This window comes from Tuber melanosporum, assembly GCF_000151645.1.
Source record: "Tuber melanosporum whole genome shotgun sequence assembly, scaffold_44, strain Mel28".
Taxonomy (NCBI): domain Eukaryota; kingdom Fungi; phylum Ascomycota; class Pezizomycetes; order Pezizales; family Tuberaceae; genus Tuber; species Tuber melanosporum.
Genome location: NW_003299089.1, coordinates 666448 through 685781, shown reverse-complemented (window position 1 = coordinate 685781; position 19334 = coordinate 666448). Strand labels below are relative to the sequence as shown.

At 47.4% G+C, this 19334-nt stretch overlaps 3 protein-coding genes; 2 read left to right on the top strand and 1 right to left on the bottom strand.

The window, feature by feature from the left end:
* GSTUM_00008306001 (uncharacterized protein) lies at nt 1–3248 on the top strand (the record flags this gene model as incomplete). XM_002839971.2 has 5 exons in its annotated part: nt 1–1333; nt 1395–1427; nt 1508–1762; nt 1816–2901; nt 2964–3248. The coding sequence occupies exons 1-5, from the start codon at nt 674–676 to the stop codon at nt 3246–3248; spliced, it is 2319 nt and encodes a 772-aa protein (XP_002840017.1). The 5' UTR covers nt 1–673.
* Nucleotides 3249–5519: 2271 nt separating this feature from the next.
* GSTUM_00008305001 (uncharacterized protein) lies at nt 5520–6411 on the top strand. XM_002839970.2 has 1 exon: nt 5520–6411. Exon 1 carries the CDS (start codon nt 5666–5668, stop codon nt 6290–6292), a length of 627 nt encoding a protein of 208 aa, XP_002840016.1. The 5' UTR covers nt 5520–5665; the 3' UTR covers nt 6293–6411.
* An 8001-nt stretch (nt 6412–14412) lies between these two features.
* On the bottom strand, nt 14413–17190 carry GSTUM_00008304001 (uncharacterized protein). XM_002839969.2 has 6 exons: nt 16697–17190; nt 16330–16646; nt 15976–16208; nt 15758–15898; nt 14658–15699; nt 14413–14584 (listed from the first exon to the last, which is right to left on the bottom strand). Exons 1-5 carry the CDS (start codon nt 17075–17077, stop codon nt 14888–14890), a joined length of 1884 nt encoding a protein of 627 aa, XP_002840015.1. The 5' UTR covers nt 17078–17190; the 3' UTR covers nt 14413–14584; nt 14658–14887.
* Nucleotides 17191–19334: the final 2144 nt, after the last annotated feature.

The window sequence follows — 19334 nt, the reverse complement described above, 5'->3', positions numbered from 1 at the left end:
ATAACCACAACTATTCCCACCATCTATTAACTTTGTCATTCAAACAAGCCTCTCTCTCTCTGTCAAAGTCTTTCACCACCACCGTCATTCTATTGCCATCACGACCGCCCGTCAACATTATTCTCACGACAGCCAATCCCTTTTTTTTACTCTTTTCTTTTTCTTGGCCATCTCCTTTCAACACCGTGACACGGAACATCAACCACCCCATTCTTTCCGAACCCAATCTCCCGCTCGCTCTCCCACCTTTCCAACCCCCCCCACACTGCCCTTCTCGGAGACCCTGTCCTTTCAAGTCATACACAAGTACAGGCAGGCCCTTACCCTCTCGCCGATAGATTACCGAGAGAAAAACAAAAGAACCCTGGTTGAGGATCTCACACCTCGGTCTTTATTTACAAAGGCATCATTTCAACCCGTGGTTTTCAATACTCAATACAAACCACTAGTCATTACCTCTCCATCCATTCTTAGTGCGACCAGATCATACTCCTGCATTAACTTTGAGCGTGGATGCATCTTGATTTAGACTCAACGCTTTGTCGATTCGAATTCGCATAATATAATCACCCCCCCCCCTACATCTTACCGGGGTCCATCTCCCTTCAAATTTAAAGCACCCTCATTACAAATTGGTTTCGAAGAGGACGTGAACTGGGCACAGATAGAAATGATGGAAGGCGATTTGAACCTCTCCCAGGCGCTGGGTGGCCTCAGGATCGCAAATCAGACAGACGACTCACCACCCTCGTCGCCTCGTGATGCTGGAGCTTCGAATAATTCCCAATCTCCTTCAATACATATCCCTGATCTCCAACAGCTCTCACCTCGGACTCCAGAATCACATTCACCACACACTCCCAGTACCTTATCCCAGACACCACCGTTAGGGCCTTCCTCGCAACTTCGGCAGTCCGCTGCCTACCCCCCGCCTACCCCTCCGTCACGGCCCGCCTCTCAGTATCTAGGATCCTCCTACACGTCAGGACCTTCAACTATTTACCATCCACAGAATGTTTCCTCCACTGGCTCTGTCTCTTCCATTAACCCCCTGATGCATCCAGACTACGCTCGCATTTCTCGTGAGCCTTCAAGATCCTCGCTCTCAGGGCCGTCAATGGGGGCAAACAGGCAATCTCAGAGGGAGCGTTCAAATACCGATAGGTCTTATCGACAATCAGGTCCAACAGGTCCGTACTCCCCTCGTGGTTCTAGCAGAGTAATGGCCCAATCAGGATCGGAGGATAAAGGCCTTGTAGGCGCTAGTGGCCTATACACTTCGGAGAACGGCCCTTCCAATAGTAGTGAAGAGTGGAAGGAGAGGGGTGCGGCAGTGGGAGTACAGAGAGAAATAGATGCTAACGGAAACACCATCACACGAGTAGTGAAAAAAGGAGTCAAGGATTTTAGCTTTGGTCGGACTTTGGGTGAAGGCAGCTATAGCACGGTATTTTATTTTATTATTATTACTATGATTGTTACTGTTTACATGCTCAATTGCGCAAAGTTTTCTGACAAAATACAGGTTCTTGCGGCGACTGATAGGACAACCTTAAAAGAATATGCTATCAAGGTCCTCGATAAACGACACATCATTAAGGAGAAAAAGGTCAAATACGTTAACATAGAGAAAAATACCCTCAATAGACTAGGTGAACATCCAGGAGTTGTTCGATTGTATTATACATTTCAAGATGAGCGGAGTCTTTATTTTGTGTTGGATCTAGCAGCTGGTGGAGAATTACTTGGTTTTCTTAAGAGGGTATGTGTTTGCGGTCCCCTTTTGAGACAAGGTTGTGCTCACACTTGTTGTAGATGACCACTTTCGATGAAGAATGTACCCGGTATTACTCGGCGCAAATTTTGGACACAATTGAGTATATGCACTCCAAAGGAGTCATACATCGTGATCTGAAGCCGGAGAACGTTTTACTGGACGACCAGATGCGGGTCAAAATTACAGACTTTGGTACCGCCAAGATTCTAGACCCACCAAAGAAACCCCCACAGAACGGGGATGGACCAAGCGGGATGTCATATCCTGGGGATCCCACAGAGGAGAGTGATTCAAAGGCGAACTCATTTGTGGGCACAGCCGAATATGTTTCTCCAGAGCTCTTGACAGATAAAGCGGCGTGCAAAGCTTCAGATTTGTGGGCTTTTGGATGTATCGTTTTCCAGCTGCTCTCCGGAAGACCTCCGTTCAAGGCGGCAAATGAATATCAAACATTTCAGAAGATTGTCGATTTGGAGTATGAATTTCCACAGGGGTTTCCTCCGGTAGCTAGAGATCTTGTGGAGAGGTTACTTGTTCTCGATCCCGCCAAGCGGCTCAATATTGAGCATATCAAGAATCATGAGTTTTTTGATGGCATTGTGTGGGGCCGAAAACTCTGGAAGATCAAGGCGCCTAGATTGAAGCCATACGTGCCACCTCCAGCCGAGGAGAGGATCATCAAGTTGAATGATAAGCCATCTGTTCCTCGAAATGGCGCTACAAATGGAGGTGCAACAGTAACCCGACCACAGCCACCTCGTGTTATTACAGAATTGCCCCCTCCGAGTCAGCTCGATATCGAATGGTCGCCAGTGCTCACAAAATCCAATGAACGGATATTGAAACTAGGCAACGCGGTTGTTCATACCAGCCCCGCGCCACACTCACCTGACGGCAAAGGTGGTATGAATGGGCATACGGAAACACCCAAGAAATTCGCTAGGTTCTTTGGTAATGGTGGCAAAAAGCGGCAGAGATTGGTTATGATAACCACGTGTGCTCGCGTAATTGTGGCTGCCGCTGGAGATGACAAGCGTATGAAATTAGAAATTAATTTACAGGGGCTTGGCGTTGTGGCTAGAAGTATAGGGGGTAGTGGTAGCACATCTTGGGCCATTGATACCGTGAGTTAACTGCCACTAAGAGCACCTCCATCAAATGTATGGCTGACGTGATATATACATAGCGCGATAAAACTTACACCTTCGAAGACCCTAAAACCCTAGCCAGCGAATGGCTAGAAACCGTCGACAGGGCTCGAGAAATAGCGGCAGTTAATTACCCACCTGACGACGGTTTCATGTCCAGCAACCTATCTAGTCCGGCCTCGACAATCACCCTGGAGGCCGGAAACGGACCGTTTCACCACGACAAGTCTGGGCGAGAAGGAGATGGGCACGGCAGTAGGGAAAAGTCGAATAAACGGTTCTCCAAGCGGAACTCTCGGCACGGACTGGCAGCGGTGTTTTGACAACGAACTAAGCTCTGAATCCCGAGCTTTCTACTACTTTTTTCTTCATTTTTTCTCTTCCGTTCTATGATGCTTAAATTCCATTATACTTTATTGTAAACTCGGCTGGATGGAAGTGTGCTGTGTGACGCGAAGCTTGGGGAACCAACGGGTACCGCACCGGTAGCCTACTTACTATAGGGAGAAAGTCCGGTGGGGGCGGATGGGAATCATAATGTTGATATGTAACTTTGAAGCCTTTTTTTCTTTCTCGTTGCTTTCTCCCAGGGTGTCCTGTACTGTGGAATCTTTTTATTTCCCTTTTGCATTTTTCTTTTCTTTTTCCCTCTTCTTTGCTGGGCTTGGCGTGGTGTCCGTGTTTGGATTTTTTTCTTTCTCTCTCTCTTTGCTCCTCATCCGCAAAATGGAAAGCTATTTATTCCCCCTCCCTTTTTTTCTCTTTCCCATCCATGAACAGGGATGTTTGGTTCGATGGTTGCCCTTACGTGCCCTACCCTACCCCGCGTTACTCTCTAGCGCAGCTTTCAGCATCTGTCTGTCTATCTCACTAAGAGGGGGGGGGTTGACATGAGGGAAATAAAATTATTTCTTGTCCTACTGGTATCATATCGTACTCGTACAGTAGCTATGGCAGAGTACTGGGAGGGTACTGTACATACGATCAAAAGTGGAAAGTGGAAATGGGCGGGAGTCGCCCCTGTGTCTTGGGGTTGATGTATCATACTGTACCGGTACTTGAGTGAGATAGGCGAGGGCGCTGGCACCGGTGCTCGAGTATCATACTTGTAGTATCATAACTTGAGACTTTGCTGGTCTGGGTTGCGGTGGTCGGGGCCAGCGGGACTAGTTTTGTTTTGTTCGATTTTGATTTTTGAAGGACAGGACAGGACGGGGCGGAAGAGAATGTTGATGTGCGGGCGGTCATGAAATGGGATGGGGGGTTACAATACTTGTTACTTCTAAGGTACAGTACGGTACTCGTACTTGTACAAGTACGGTAGTGCACGATGAGATGAACGGCACTGTGAGAAGCTTCGCGTACGGAAGCGTGTTAATGACTTGCTAATTTATGCTCTAGCCACCACCAGCACTACTTGCCACGGAGACCAAACCTCACGACCCCTCACTCGCGTACAGACGATATAGGGTAGCTCTTCCCACCCGCCGTGCAGCAGCTGTCATTCAAGATGACCGAAATTCCGTAACGACACGCACATCCAGGCAGAAACACACTTCACCTCTCCTCCACCTTCCCGCCCATCCTATCCTAACGAACGAACCCCTTTACCGGTATTCTACCACCCTCCCCAAACCGACCAACGGCACGGCTAGTCACTCGATTACTAACCTGGCTCAGACCCGACCAAATAGGGCAAAACACCTCCCCCGGTGTCCCCGGCCGAGGTGCCCGACATGAATGGAATCTTGACTCAGCGGTGCAGGTTTAACATTGTTTGGGTCTGATCTGACCAACAACTCAAGGAAGGTGCTGTACGGTAGGTAGGTGTGGGAATGGAAGGGTAGTCTAAGGTGCCTGAGATTCCTTCGTTCCCTGGGATCGAAAAGGGGTAAGTACCGTACTGGTACCGTTCTCTGGTTGGCCGATCGGAATCACACAATTTGGGGTTGGGATATTTATTTATTTATTTATTTATTTATTGTTCTACGGGAGTGATGGTGGCGGGATGTCTGAAATGGAAATATGATGAGAAGTGGTTATGAAATACCGGTAATGAATGAAGTGAATACTGTAGGGGGAAAAGGGGGAAGGGAGGCATTGATATTTTCAAGCGAGGTTGTATGATACAGTACTCGTACAGCACTGTACGAGATTTGTAATATGGCAAGGGGGGATATTAGCCATGTCCGTCCGTTTTCGGTAACTGTTAGTAATGGGTAATAAGGTCCGCTTACCGTTCTAGGCTTTCCAAAACCCCAAAACTTCATGCAAGACCTCGTATTGTGGTCACTAGGGGACTACTCGTACTAGTACTCGTTGTAGTAGTAGTAGCGCGTTGGTACTTGTAACGCCAACCCACTGCACACGAATTCAGCCAGAGTGGGTACAGTTGGAGTCACAAAAATGAGGTGCCGCCAACCTCGCCACCGGGTCGACATCCGTCAGCTAGAACATGCCCCCCCCAGGGGAGGGAGCGAGCGGGAATAAAAGAGAAAAAAAAAAAGCAAGACAAAACCCCCTTGTGGAAAAATCCGTTTTATAAATTCCTCCTTCCCGCCTTTCGAAAGGAAGTCTTTTTCTTCCTCCTCTCACCCACCCACCCACCAACCGTCACTCGTTTATCGGTCCTCGTATATACGGTATACACACATTCATTCATTCATTCATTAATTCATTAATTCGTTCAACCATCATCACCACTTTTTAAACAAACAACAAAAAAAAACGAAAAGTCAAAATGCAGCCCCAAACACTCCTTCTCCTCCTCGCCTCGGCCGTCATCCCCGCAATGGCCGCCGCCCCCGACTGCGGCGGCGGACGCGCTCCTCCGAAGACCACAGTTCCGGGCTGCCCTGGATACGTTGGCACTCTAAGCGCCACTTCCGAGTCCACCGCCGTTTCCGCGCCTACAACTTCGGCTACCGGCTCGACTGTCAGTGGTAGCTCTTACGCCTCCGTGACTCCTTCCCCAACGGGAACCGCTTATTCGAGCAAGTCCTCGGCTTCGTCGTCCACTATCAAGATCTCTTCCCACCACGGCTCTGCCAATGCTACCAGTACTACTATTCGGGGCAGTGGGACGCGTGGGAATGGGACTGCGACGGTCACGGGTCTTTCCAGCAGCAACAGCACTGGCTCTGGTTCCGTTTCCGGTTCTGGGTCTGGCAGTGGGTCCGGTAGTGGGAGTGGATCTGGAACTGGTTCTGGCTCTGAGAGCGGAAGTGGAAGTGGATCAGGAAGCTCCAGCTCCTCCGCCTCCTCATCGATCCCCACCAGCCAGTCGAATAGTGCCGGAAGGGTCGTTGGTGGCATTAGCGCTGTGGTATTGGGTCTTGTCGGGGTGGTCGCGTTCGGGATGATCTAGGCATTGGATATATATAATAGATGGATATACAGTTATTGCATGTATAGATAGTGTTTGTATTTGCGGCCTTTTTGGTGGTTTAAAATAATATTGATAATGGGGCTTTTTTTTCCCTCTCACGTGCATGTTTTCATCAACTACGTGACTAGTATGATATCTACAAGGTATGGCACCGTAGTTTATTGACATGTGTGTATCACGGCGGCGTTCTGATGGCGGCGATTTCCTTTCCGTCAGACCCATAACGAATGTAGGATATTCATACCTGAGAGCCCACACCGGAAATTACCGTACATCCCAAAATTAGAAATGGGAAAAGTTCGGCGGAAGGGGTGGGGAGAGGGTCAGCCATGCCGGGATCGGCGGTCCACTCCGCACCGAGGAGACGAAGAGATCGGGTTTCCCGCCTCTTGCCGTCTCGGACTGACTGCACAAAATGGGATCACAACGAAACATGATGGGCGGCGGAAGGTAGACTCTTGACTAATTTTTTTGTTTTTTCCTTTTTCTGTGGCGTATTATGCACCCGGCCAGCGTCTTCTACGAGTAAACTATTACAAGTACTTGTATTGTAACTAGAGTACCGGTAGCATTCGCTCGCTGTTCGAGATGGGTAGCTTGCATAATATTGTGGGAATTGGCGGTAACATCACTCGGTGTTGCCAAGTCATCAGCCAGATTTTCCGGGTATCATAGTTTAGGGTACTGTCGAGGACGTGGATGGACTATCGGTGGAATACAAACGACTTTGTGGGGTTGGAATACATTGACCTTTTGTGGGAAAATCAATTGTATTTTAGAGGGGGGCTTTGATACCTATCACCGAGGAGAAGAAGAGAGTTGCAGATGAAAATTATGGGAGGAACCGGCCGCCTCCTAAGTTTCCTTCTTCAAAAACTTTCCGGGGTCAGCGGGGGGGGGGGGGGGGGTGGATCCTTATCCAGATCCTTCATGCCAATTCCCGTAAAAGGACGCCGAGGCGAACGGAGAGATCGATAGCACTGTACCGGTAAGGTAGACTATCATACTTTCGGAAATCGCGAGCACCGTACAGTACCATATTTACCTGCGAGATACACTCGTGATTGGACGAGATTATTATGCGGTGCCGTATTTAACTCGTGCAATCCACTATCTCCGCCAGACATCCAATCTCCGTCTTAGGCACAAAAGCCCCCAAAGAAGGATTAGTAGTTTCCTTACACGGTATACCCTGAATGTAATACTGAGCGTGTTAGATCCCATTAATTGATATTGGCAATTCCGTTAACCCGTCAAACCGAACCCATCCTGGGGCCGACCGGGATCAGAGGTCTGGCGGTGATAGTGGACAGCACGAGTTAAATACAGCACCACATAATAATCTCGTCCAATCCGCTGGCGGTATTGGATAGATTATCAGCGGGAATTGCGAATACCATTTTGTGAGATCCAACACAGTCAGCATGTTCGGCCTTTTACCATGTGAGGAAAACACTCATCTTTCCATGGAGGGTTTTTTTTAAAATTTAAAATTTTATTGTTTCTGCCAGGTACTGGGGGGCTAGAGGGGTCTTTGTCGGAGATAGTGGATTGGAAGAGATTGGAGTGTGCCTGTATCGGGTTATCAGCTTGGTACCCCACCCACCATAGGGATTGGTTTGGTGGGGTTGGGAGAGTTGCGGATAACCGGGTGATGATCTTATACCTTCTCGGGAAAGGGTTGTTCCTTCTCAGGGGCTTTTGACTCGGGATCCGGAGATTGCGGGTCGCCGGAGATGGTGGATTACTCTCGAGTATTGTATCGTAGTCCTGTCGGACCGCAGGAACCCAGGGTCAGGGTCAGGTCGTCCAGGGCGAAAACCAGGGACCAGATTAGCAAGAGCAGGGACGGGGAAGGCTGTGGTCGCCCCCGTTTATTCTATTGGCTGTGGAATTTTAATTGGTCAAGTGGTGCCAGGTCCCTCTAAATTAGTCTTGAGTGGGTAGAGTGTATTGTGAAGTGTGTGTTCACTATCAAACAAGAGAAAATGTAACAGAAATCCTATCAACATATTATATCACTGCACTTCATATTTTAGCCCCCTCTCTTGAATGCGGAATATTATTATTTGTGGATGGCCTCATTTGACCTCAAAAAATTAAGCGAAGGAGGCAAGTGAATTGATTGGCTAAACACATGGGGATGATACCATAAGGAATGTGTGAGACGAAGTGTACTCGTACATTTAAGCTTATGAAGTTTACACTAAAGCGGTGCGAATTCTGTGGTTTTCACTTCCCATTGTAGTAGACCTTGACCGGTGTGTACAGCGCACGCACTATCCTGTTTCATCCCCAAAATAGATACTGGTCGCGTGGATATGGTCTCAATGTCCTCTGAGTTTGGATCACTCCCAACAAGTCGGGTCTAGTCCCGTGCCTATGCAGACCAAAATTGGCTTGCATACATGCTGTTCATCACCTCTCAGCATGGCAAAATACCTACATCTGTGCTTTCGATGACTACGATATTGTGCTTGGAGGACTCTTGGTTGGAGAGAGTATTACGAACTCCGATCTGTGTTCTTGGCGATATTTTCGGTCTCGATGCGGTGGCGGGCGATTAATCGAGAGGGATGAGCAACCACTAAGGGCAGGTCTCCTCTGTGGTTACGCCATTGACTGCCACTCATTCTGGATAGGTTCCATATGTACGAGTACTGTACTCGTACAGTACGATTTCGTTGTAGTCCGAAACCCGTGTTGCGTGCTTTTCCTAATTCTCTGTCACTTTGAGGGCGGGACCGGCTATGTATCATGACAGGCAGGAGTAGCGTATTCCTTGGTTTTGGAATACACGAACCTTTTGATTTGTATTACATTTATTAGTAAATTCCAATATAAATTCATGAATTGCTATGATACCGTGCGAAAACTTTACCCCTAGCATTTCTAATGAGATTTAACACTGACAAAGGACTTGGGCTACACCGCGACAGGAAAAGCTCAAATCTTTCTCAGGCACTTTTGCCCCTGGGTCATGAGATTAGCGAGCTGACGGAGATAGCGAACCGCAAGAATTAATTCGGTACTGTACCTGTGCAGCTGAAACCCAAAACCAATCTTGTTCGCTCAAGGATACCAGTATGATAATATTGTGCAAAAAACAATTTCCTCTTGCAGAATACTCACTCGATCAAGCAGCAATGTTAAAAATAAAGAAAAGTAAAACCTTCGGTGGTTCTATCATGACTTTCTCCCAATCATACCTGTTTTTTTTTTTTTTTAGGGATGTATTCATTGCTGATTACATTGTGTGATTTGGTTGTCAAAAGCGCAGGTTTCTGATGCCTGGCATTCGACATTTAGACAACGTCATGTCTTGGCGGGGAGCCGGATAGTAAATAATTTTATGGTAGGAGAGTCATGGCAAACTGTAGTAGACCGTAATGGGTACGGAAGTCAAAAACCGGGGAACTTACTGTCGGCCTTGAGATACTAAAAATTATGATTACCCCCACCCAAGACGCTGTACAAGCACGACGGCAGTATTATAATATTATAATATTGTTTTAGTCTAACTCACATAAACATGGAGAGCAGAAATTTTATGTGTCAAATGAAACCCGTCGCCACCCTCAACAAAAAGCTTCCAGAGTGTCACACCACAGTAGAAACCTGACTAATTAGAACTCTCCCTCTCATTCCAGGAGAGCCGAGCCACCTCTCGTACTAGAACCTAAGGTGTATCGCATTTTATTGGTTTTATTTTTATATCTCTCTTCCATTTACCTTCCAATCACCCTGCAACTCATTCACCCCTCTATTTCTCCTCTCCTCGGGTTAAACTATGTTAGTGCCCGGAGTTACTAGGCCTACTTGGTGCTAATGCGGGGCCTCCTCCATGTTTTGGTAGCATTGAAGATCATTTCTTTTATACTTGGGGTTATTGTCGTTTGCGTACCGAGAAGGCACCGCATATATGCCCCCCCCCCGTTTGCCCCGGGGAAAAGTGGCGCAGGGGACTGGAGACACGTGCGGAGGGACAAATATCTGAGTGGTGATCCATGGAAGGTGCGGGGCACTTTTATTATATCTTGCACAGAATGCTTTGGTTTCCGTTAGTAGCGGTATTTGAGTTTCGAACAAGAGAGCAAAGTTTATAATTATCCTTCTCTTATACCTTCTGGGTTCTAATTTAGCCTGTTCACTCTACCTTTACGCTCTGCACTACTATACACTAAAGATCCATTTGGCCTGGGGGTGGGGTTCCTTCTAGGGGTCTTAGTCTGAGTCGCCTCTTTTATGCGCATCAAACATGCCAAGTGCCTTTAAGGTCGAGTGAGACCCCATGACCGTCCTCTGTCTACCCCTAAGCTACGGTATGTACCGGAAAGATCATATTTGAGATCTCGAGAGTCGGTGCTTGCTCCCACAGGCTTCGGATAACTGTAGTATTTTGCTCGCTGCGGTACTTTTGCCTATTTAAGCGTTTTGCATGTAAAACCTCCATTCTTCCTACCTAACCCCCCCCCGCCGTTCTAGGGATGCAGCGCTTTTGGCGAGTGGTGGGGATCCAAGCCCGGAGAGCAAGAAAGAAAGTGGAATTTTTAGTTGTTGGTACGGGGTAGCGGCTGCATTAGATGATCCAGACATGCTTTTGGTTTCTTCTGGGTGAGAAATGGATAGGCGACCCGTACTTAGAGAGCAGCTACCCTATCTCAAGGTGGGAAATAGTTTCCCTCAGCGGTGGATGGGGGGATTCGCTTGAAACTTGGGCACTGTGTAGAAAAGCCAGGGGAGGTGCGGTCAATAACTCCGTTTTCTTCCTCACTTCTCCGTCTCCCCGAGCTAAACTACTGGTAAAAATATGCGTGTAATAAAACATGGCCAAAGCATCCTGGCCCTTCTACGGATCGCTGAGCCTGTATATACCCCTCCACGCATATAATCGTTCTTCCGTATACTCCTGTGATAACAACGGAAAGACATATCCGGGGAATGTTGGTAAACCACTATCGCTCTGGAACAATCTATTACACTCTTAAACGACCCGCTAGACTCTCGCGGGTTCCAGAAACATCCATAAGCTTCCATCACTGATGCACAACCTGACACCCAATTGGCCACTCTGATGGGAGAAGTCCACGGAGGCCTTCAAGAGGAGTTATATTGAAAAAGAGGGCATATTAAAATATTCCCTTTGAAATAAAAAATGAAGTAAAACTCCAGGGGGTGCTCGTTTCAAAGCCGGTCGAACAACTCCCTACTTCGTTCCTTCCTCCTCCTTACTTTTCTCAGAAAATACATTCTCAGCATGTTTTATTTATAATTCAGTTTTTCCTTCATCGAATTGCGGGGTGGAGGGCTCTTAAAATACCACCAGATCGTACACTTCTGGACCATTATCATGCAACACAATTGATCAAAATTTAATAATAGAATAATAAAGTCGTAGATCTGTCCACATTTATGATACGCCTCAACAATACTACAGGGCAATTCCAGTATCCTGATTTGACTGCTCGGCAGAGGTAACCCACGACGCAGTAGGAAGCCGTCCCGTGATTAAGACGCACAGAAGCTCCGGGTTGGTATCTATCACATTTCAAAGAGCAAATTAAGTAGCCTCACAACCTGTCACCCGGGAACACACGTAAATCTATACCACAGACAAGAAAGGACAAACAGGATGGTCAGCCGGTGGGCGAGTAGGCAGGCGCCATCGTAAGATATCCTTGCCTAGCCATCCATGGACCCATCAGTCCGCGGTGCCCAACCCGGATATCAAACATTGGATCAAATCCTCGAGAGAAAAGGTGGCAAAAAAAAGGCTTCGTTGCGACCACCCATTCTATCGCTCACCCACTCGCTCAGCGACCGCTAACTTACCCAACTCTCAAAAAAGATTGAGTATGGCATTATGGAAGGGGAAAAGTGGAAAAGAAAAAAAAAAAGAAAAAAAAAAAAAAGAAAACAGTCTACAAGAGCGGGCACCCTACTAACAAGCCGTCACACGGGCACCGCGTCCTGATATATAGGCTTAAGAATGCCCGAATCAACCAAGCCAATTAATTAAGCGATTATAACCTCTTCACTAACAAATACATCAGCGCTGGATCCTTGACTGTAGTATCGTAGAGCTGAGGAGAGCTGGGCTGGGGCTACAGGAACGCCAAACTAAAACTGGGTATATTGTGCGGTTAATGGTGGCTGGACGAGGCTCACCCAAAGGTCGACCTCCACCTAAGTCAATCAAACCATGAGAACAGGATACTAGCGATAAGCCAAACACTAGTGCTAGTCTGGCCCGGTGAGTTTATACGTAAAGGGTAAGGATACATACAGAGAGCCTGCTATGTAAGCGGCAAACATAGTGCTCCTTTCCGGGTGTGAAAGGCGCGAGGGCACACCAGGACAAGGACCCACTAATGCCTATAGGGGCCCCATTATGGAATCTAGGAGGTATTTGTGGGCCATGAGGCAGCAGATGCGAAACGGCTGATTTTGTAAGATAGGAGAAGAAACCCCAGTATCCTGGTTAGCGGGATTGGCTAAAGGGTGATAGGGGGGGGTCTTTGCTCAACGAGTTCGAAGGGTGATTTGCAAAGGGCATCAGAGTAAAGCTGGGATTTAACATTCAGCTCAACAGGCTATCAGAAAGGCTAGGAGCCACTCGACTCTCAGTCCCGCCCTACGAAGCCCAATTGCGCAAAGGCTGTAGTAATTGTACCTAGGGTAAGTCGCTTACCTACTGGTATGATTCTCTTTGAGGAGATGGATCTTGTTCAACAAATGGTACGCTTCACTCAAGAGTTTCTCTCAAAAGAAGAACCAACCTCTTAATGATGCCTAGTGTGTTCAAAGCTGTTTTGCAGACGGTGGGCGAAGCGCTAAAAAAGGTATGATTTAATATATCCCAATTGGCTTTCTCTCCGATTTGCTCGATAGGCGGCCGGTTGATGGTATGGTATGAAGGGGGGATGGGGGCACTGGGGTTCGGGAGCCGGAACTGTGCTTTGGTGTGTCCTGTTCTTTTTAAAATCTCGTTGGTTCATTTAACTTATAGCTAGTATTCAATACCCACACTCCGGGCTATAATAGTCAAAGAGGTTTTAGAGCTCCGACATTCTTGTCTTTTCCTGTAGCTTGGGCATAGAGGGGAACCACGAGGGGTGGAGGTGGAAGAATATCTAAGGATAGGCATACCCGGGCGTGCCAAGACCCTCCAAACACAAGAGCATCATAGTATGATACAAAATAATGCAGCCCTCACATGGACCCCCAGTTTCATTTCATGATAATGCTTCTGATCTTGTGCATAATTGCTCCTGCATCTACCTTCTATTATATAGCCTGGTCTAATACCCCCTTATAGCTACAGTTCTACCTTCCAACCCGAATATCAGCTCATGTTCTTGTGCATTTCTCATTCGTCCGGTTTCCGGTTTCCGAGTTTGCAGGCTTCTGGTAGCTACAAGCAATGACTAAAAGACGCGGCCGGGCCACGTGTGAAGCCGGTGGTCAACGGGCTGTAGGAATTAACTCATTGGTGAAACGTCTCAAGGTATGAAAAGCTACCAAGTTTTGGACGTTTGAGTACACTTGACCCCTGCAGAATGGTGCCGTATATCTTATGTTAGTCTACATCTCTGATCACCTGCAGGGTTGCCATCGAATACCTTCCCAATTTCCAAACTCCAAGTTAGCATTCGATCATAAGGTACATATCTTGTTGGATGTGGCGTGGAATATACCGCTTCCGCGTACGCGACTAGCGGGTTACAAGTGCCTTGATATTTTTCTGCGGGGGCGGAAAAGATGAGCCAGTGGGTCCGGTAGAACGGGGAATGGGGATCTTGGAAGTTGAATTAGGATCTATTTCCTCATTCTCCTCTCTCCCCTCTCAGCAGCTCGTCCTGTCCAGTCACTCTGTTAAAGAAAAAATTTCTCGATATTTGTTCTGGGTGATTCAGTTTCTATTGGACTCACTTTCGTTCCCGGATATAAAAATAATAGTTTGCTATTCATCTATTATGATATTTTTGGGTAAGATATTTCTCGTTTCTGCGAAATGTCAAGCCCTCTCCTGCTGGCCACTGCCCAGTGGAACTTGGCAGTTCCGGTACTGTAGATGGGAGAGCAGGAATTGGGGAAAGTGCTAGTAATTCCAGTTTTCATTTGTAGATGTGAATGTTGTGCCTAATTAGCGTAGGCGATTGGGCATTAAGGATGTGCGGTAGACTAAACATGGATACAGGATGTGGCGATGCCGGATAACCGCTATAACGACTGATGATTGTTGCTCACTCCCGTATGCCATTAGGTATGCTAAACTAGTGTGAGATCTTGCTATACTAAAAAATCAACCCAAATAACGCCCCCTCACTTTTGAAAAATATACCTTCCTATCATACCCTATCATATACTCTTTCAAGCATTTGAACTAACAGCATCGCTGGCTCCCGCGGTGCAAAAAATCCCCCAATATTGTGACAGATCCTAAAAATCTTGGCTGTCCAACCAAACCTTTCCCTACCTCTCCCAACTGTGATGTCCACACAATCTGCCAGCCCCCCGACACCCAACTCCCCACCAAGTTAGGTGAATCCGCCGCTATGGCTCTAGGATCTTTTAAACAGTGAATGGTTTCTCCTGTGGAAATGGCGGGAAGTTGGCATCCAAGTCACTCGTCAAGTCCACCTCCGGCGGTCCACCATCCCGACCTTGCCTCGCGCCATAGCTAACTGATACTTCCAAGACATCATCAAGAGATGCTGCCAATTCCTCCCCTGTCATCAACTTCCCACCATCGAATCTATTGATAACGGTTTTCAATAGCTCCGCGGTTGCGAGGTGGCTATCATCTCGGGTGTAGACGCCAGTGCAGTAGCCGAGGACAGCCAGGATCACCAGGATTTGGCCGCCGGTAATGCTAAGCGCTATGAGGAGAACGCGGAACCAGTCCACTTCCAAGGTTGTATGTAGGTATGCGGTGCCAGCGGTCTGGTTAGGGTGTGGGCCTCGTGCAAACTTGGGTAGCGCGGTATTGGCGTGCATTATGGCGAGGATCGGAAGCCGAGCTATTAGGCTGGCCATCCAAAGGCGATAACCGTCCCAGACCGCCTCATTATGAGACTCAAAAAGGCTGCTATTGCAAAGGTAGAACACTCCATCGTCAGCTTCCGCTCCAGTCAGTGAGCCACCAAAGCCGGTTAGATAGGTATAGCCCTGAAGGCCTCGGTCATCGCTGTCCAATTCCGACTCCTGATCTTTGTACCCAAGGGTCAAACTGCCGTAATCACCGCTGCCAACTGTCAAGAGCCGATATAGGTCTGTGGGGTGAAAGAACTTTTCATGAGGTTGAATTTGGCTTGATTCATTGTCACCAGCGGTTTCGGTTAGGGTTGGCCAACATTCCCAAGCAATATTTTCGCATAGAATATCTAGAGACATCACGACGTTAATGCCCCGAGGCCTTATATGTTCGTGGGTAGTACTGACAAATCTGGGGATATACACTACTTCCACCCAGGGAGTCTAGGAATGACGTCCAGCGGGTTACGGAGTACGGGAGGACATCGGTCTCATTCGACACCGTCAGTATCTCGGATACTACATCAGCGTTGTCCCTCTCACCCCAGTCTAATTCATCAGATCAAAATTTAGTTTCATTAACACTTGGACCATGGATTATTGAGTGGTGACAAAATTTTACTTACTGAATGGTCCAGTTCTATTCCCGTTATCCCAGCGCCAATACTGACCCTCCTCAACCTCGATTATGCTGCAGTTGGCAGCGGAGTGAACAGTATGGTTTAACGGTATAGCACGAGCCTCCTTGAAATCCTTCAAATTGTACGAATATTCAACCGTGTTTTTTCCGGCTAGGTTTAGAGTAGTGTTAGACACTTGGAGATCGGCTTGTAAGGAGGGGCTTATGTCATCTCCAATACTAAAGCGAGCGTTATCACCATAAGCCCAGTCCGGGAGCTTGGCGTACTGCTGTATTCCATTCCATGCCGAATTCATGAGCGCTTGTCAAAGATGTTAGTCCCAGTTCATTGTCACAATACGGAGTCTGGTGTGCGGTCTCCTTGCCTTCTCCGCTCTCGTATTCGTCCCTCTCGGTATCTCCGGTCCCGTTGGAGAAGATCTGACCAGCCCATAAAGCTGATGTCCAATTTGTCGCAAGGATTGGATACTCGATCCCTGTTTTCTCGGTCATGTTGTAAGCCAAACCGAAAATCGCCACGCTCAATCTCCCAACTACATTTGTGATGAGGTATGCAGCGACAATAAAGGTGGTTCGCGATATCCTCCGCTCTCGAATGTGTCTTTTGATGAGTCGTAACGAGCCAAGTGGTGGTGACATGCCCAGTATTGAGTCCACCTATCTAGATAGTTAGCAAAATTCCTTTACAGCGAGGTAAGTTACCACACGTCTCGCATTTTGTGTACCGTCCGGGCAAGTAGGGGCCACCTGAGCATAGAACCCAAGTGCCCTAGTTGCGATCCAAGACCCAAACTGGCGCTGGCGGTGAGCAGGATTGATAGTGTATTGAAGGATCGTTGCTCCCACTTGCTCAGCGGGTGCTCTTTGGAAAAAGCCCAAAGACAGATCATAAGGAGGACGAGGGCGAAAAAGGTCAACGAAAATCCCCGAGCGAGCAGGATACGGTTCCGGCGGGGCTGGTCATCACTGCTGAATGGCTTCAATGGCCCCTTTAGAGAGCCTTTTATCAACGACTCCCTTGTATTGTATCCGTCCGGGGAATCTTGCCCGGTTTCAAAGCGTTTTGACAGGATTTGGCTATACGACATTGGAAGAAGTGAAGAGAACCCTAGAAATCACTCTAGAGATGGAGTTGGAGGTGTTCGCAGAATCCTAAATTCTAGACGTTGGGAAGCGCCTATATGTAGGAGCCCACAAGATCATTTGAGCCAACTCCCAGCACTGCCCAGGGGCGCAGGATGCCAACATTATATTCTCCTAGACTGCTGAGACATTGAAAATTTAGTGCCACCCCCGTCGGTTCTGAGAGCGAGGTTATTATAGTAAGCGGATTTCTTCTACAGTGCTAACATTGCCTTGAATACGGTAATCGAACCGTGTGCTTGTAGACTACTCGTACTCGAGTACCGGCGCTTGGAGTCGAGAATTCCCTACTTTCGAAAAGGGGCGAAAAATGCTACAAAAAAGAGAGCTACTCAAGCCTCTGAGAGACATAAAAAGGGAAAAAGGGAAAAAAACACCAGGCTTTACCAGGGGAGGTACAAGTAATACCAACGACACGGCACACGGTTCGATTATTTAAGATTATGCGGTACGAGTACTAACTTAGTACTGTACATGACCACACTTATGCCGGAATACTCGCCAAGTCATAGGGTATCCCGATAAAGAGAACTGGTTTGGCGCTGGTAATGTCGGATGTTAGCGGTTCCATCCCCGCAGTGAGATCCCATTGTGGTTTTATCTATGTCGTCTATCAGATAATCATTCCTACTTAGCGTTAAGTCGTTTTCTCTATATTAGGATACAAGGGTAGATTGTTAATTCGGAGTACTCGTATACGGTGGAGCAGGAGTGGTCATCCCCTCCTGTGGAGGTTATCTCGGGACACCCGCGACGCGTGTATTCCAACCCAAGATCATGAGTGAGCGATGAGAAAGGTGAAAGGAAAAAATCAGAAACTGGTGGCTATGATCATGATATATTTGGTTCTTCAGTTCTAGATTTGTCAAGTTCAAGAGCTCTGATTTGGACGAGGTTACCATATGGTACCTCTGCGACCGATCCGTACGGTAACCTCTGATCCCAGCAGCGTAATCGAGCATTGGAGTACGGTGCCGTAGAAATCGTTAGAATCCACTATCTCCGCGAGCTCAGTAATCTCCGGATTTTGAGTGAGAAAGCTCGGGGAGGGGTTAGCGTTTTCCTGACATGGTAGAAGCTCAGTTTCCTGGATGTGATCTCATTAACTGGTATTCGGGATTCTCTTGACCTTCAAACTAGACCTAGAATGGACTCATGCGAGAATTTGACGGAGATTTACTCGAGTAGAGCCGTGGCGGAGATAGTGTATTCTAAAGGTTTTGCGCTACAAGCACATTGAATCCATGATCTAAATTACCCTTGTATCGTGCTGTGCTTATACGAGTAGAGGGCCAGTGCAAAGATTCCTTCATTAGTATAAGTTGAGACTCCTAGATACCTAAAAAGGAAAATAACGCTACCCGTGTGCTGTAATATTCGAGTAGCAAGTCTACGATAATCCAAGTACAGTAAATATGTATCATACTTTTTCTATTCTCCGTAGACAATCGCCACCATCCCTGTCCTAATACTTGTACGAGTACTCGAGCACTTCACCCTCTGACCCTCCGACTCGAGTGTCGGTATGGTAGTCTACTGTGGTTGTGGTTTAAATGCTCCCTGGTTATCCATGTCTCAAAATTGACAGGTTTAGCACAAAAGTTTCCAATGTCTCAGCCGTCTAGGAGCACAGTACGGTACTCGTACCGTACTCGTAGCTAGCAGGTAACTTCGCCCAAGCACATTGAAAACGTCCAAATAACGGAACGTGCGCGGAAGGCTCTGCCCTGATAGAGTCCTACTTGTACAAGCACAGTAAAAACAAAAACTCTTGGAATTCGCTATCTTGGCTGGGTCGCTAATCCCGGGACTCAGAGGAAAAGATCCCTAAGAGGGATTAATGCCCTCCTGACATGGGATAGCCCGAGTCGTAGACAGTATTGCAACTCATTAACTGGTTTTCGCGATTCCCTTAACTTGCTAAGCTAAACCTATCTTATGTTGAAGTAGCGATTTACAGGGATATTCGTGACACGGCGAATTCCAAGAGTTTTTACGTACCGAATTAGCTGAGGAGAACTGCCTGGCGCTAGTATGTTCAAATAAGATTTTTAACCGAGTTTTGTCTCGAAATCGCAATAAAACGCCATAGGCCAACTCTATAGCCTTGACTAAGCTCTGATCATGAGGCAATTGTGAGTTTCACCTGGGGCGCTTCTAATTTCAAGGTAAAAGTGTCTGGTGGTTCTCCTCAGTTAATAC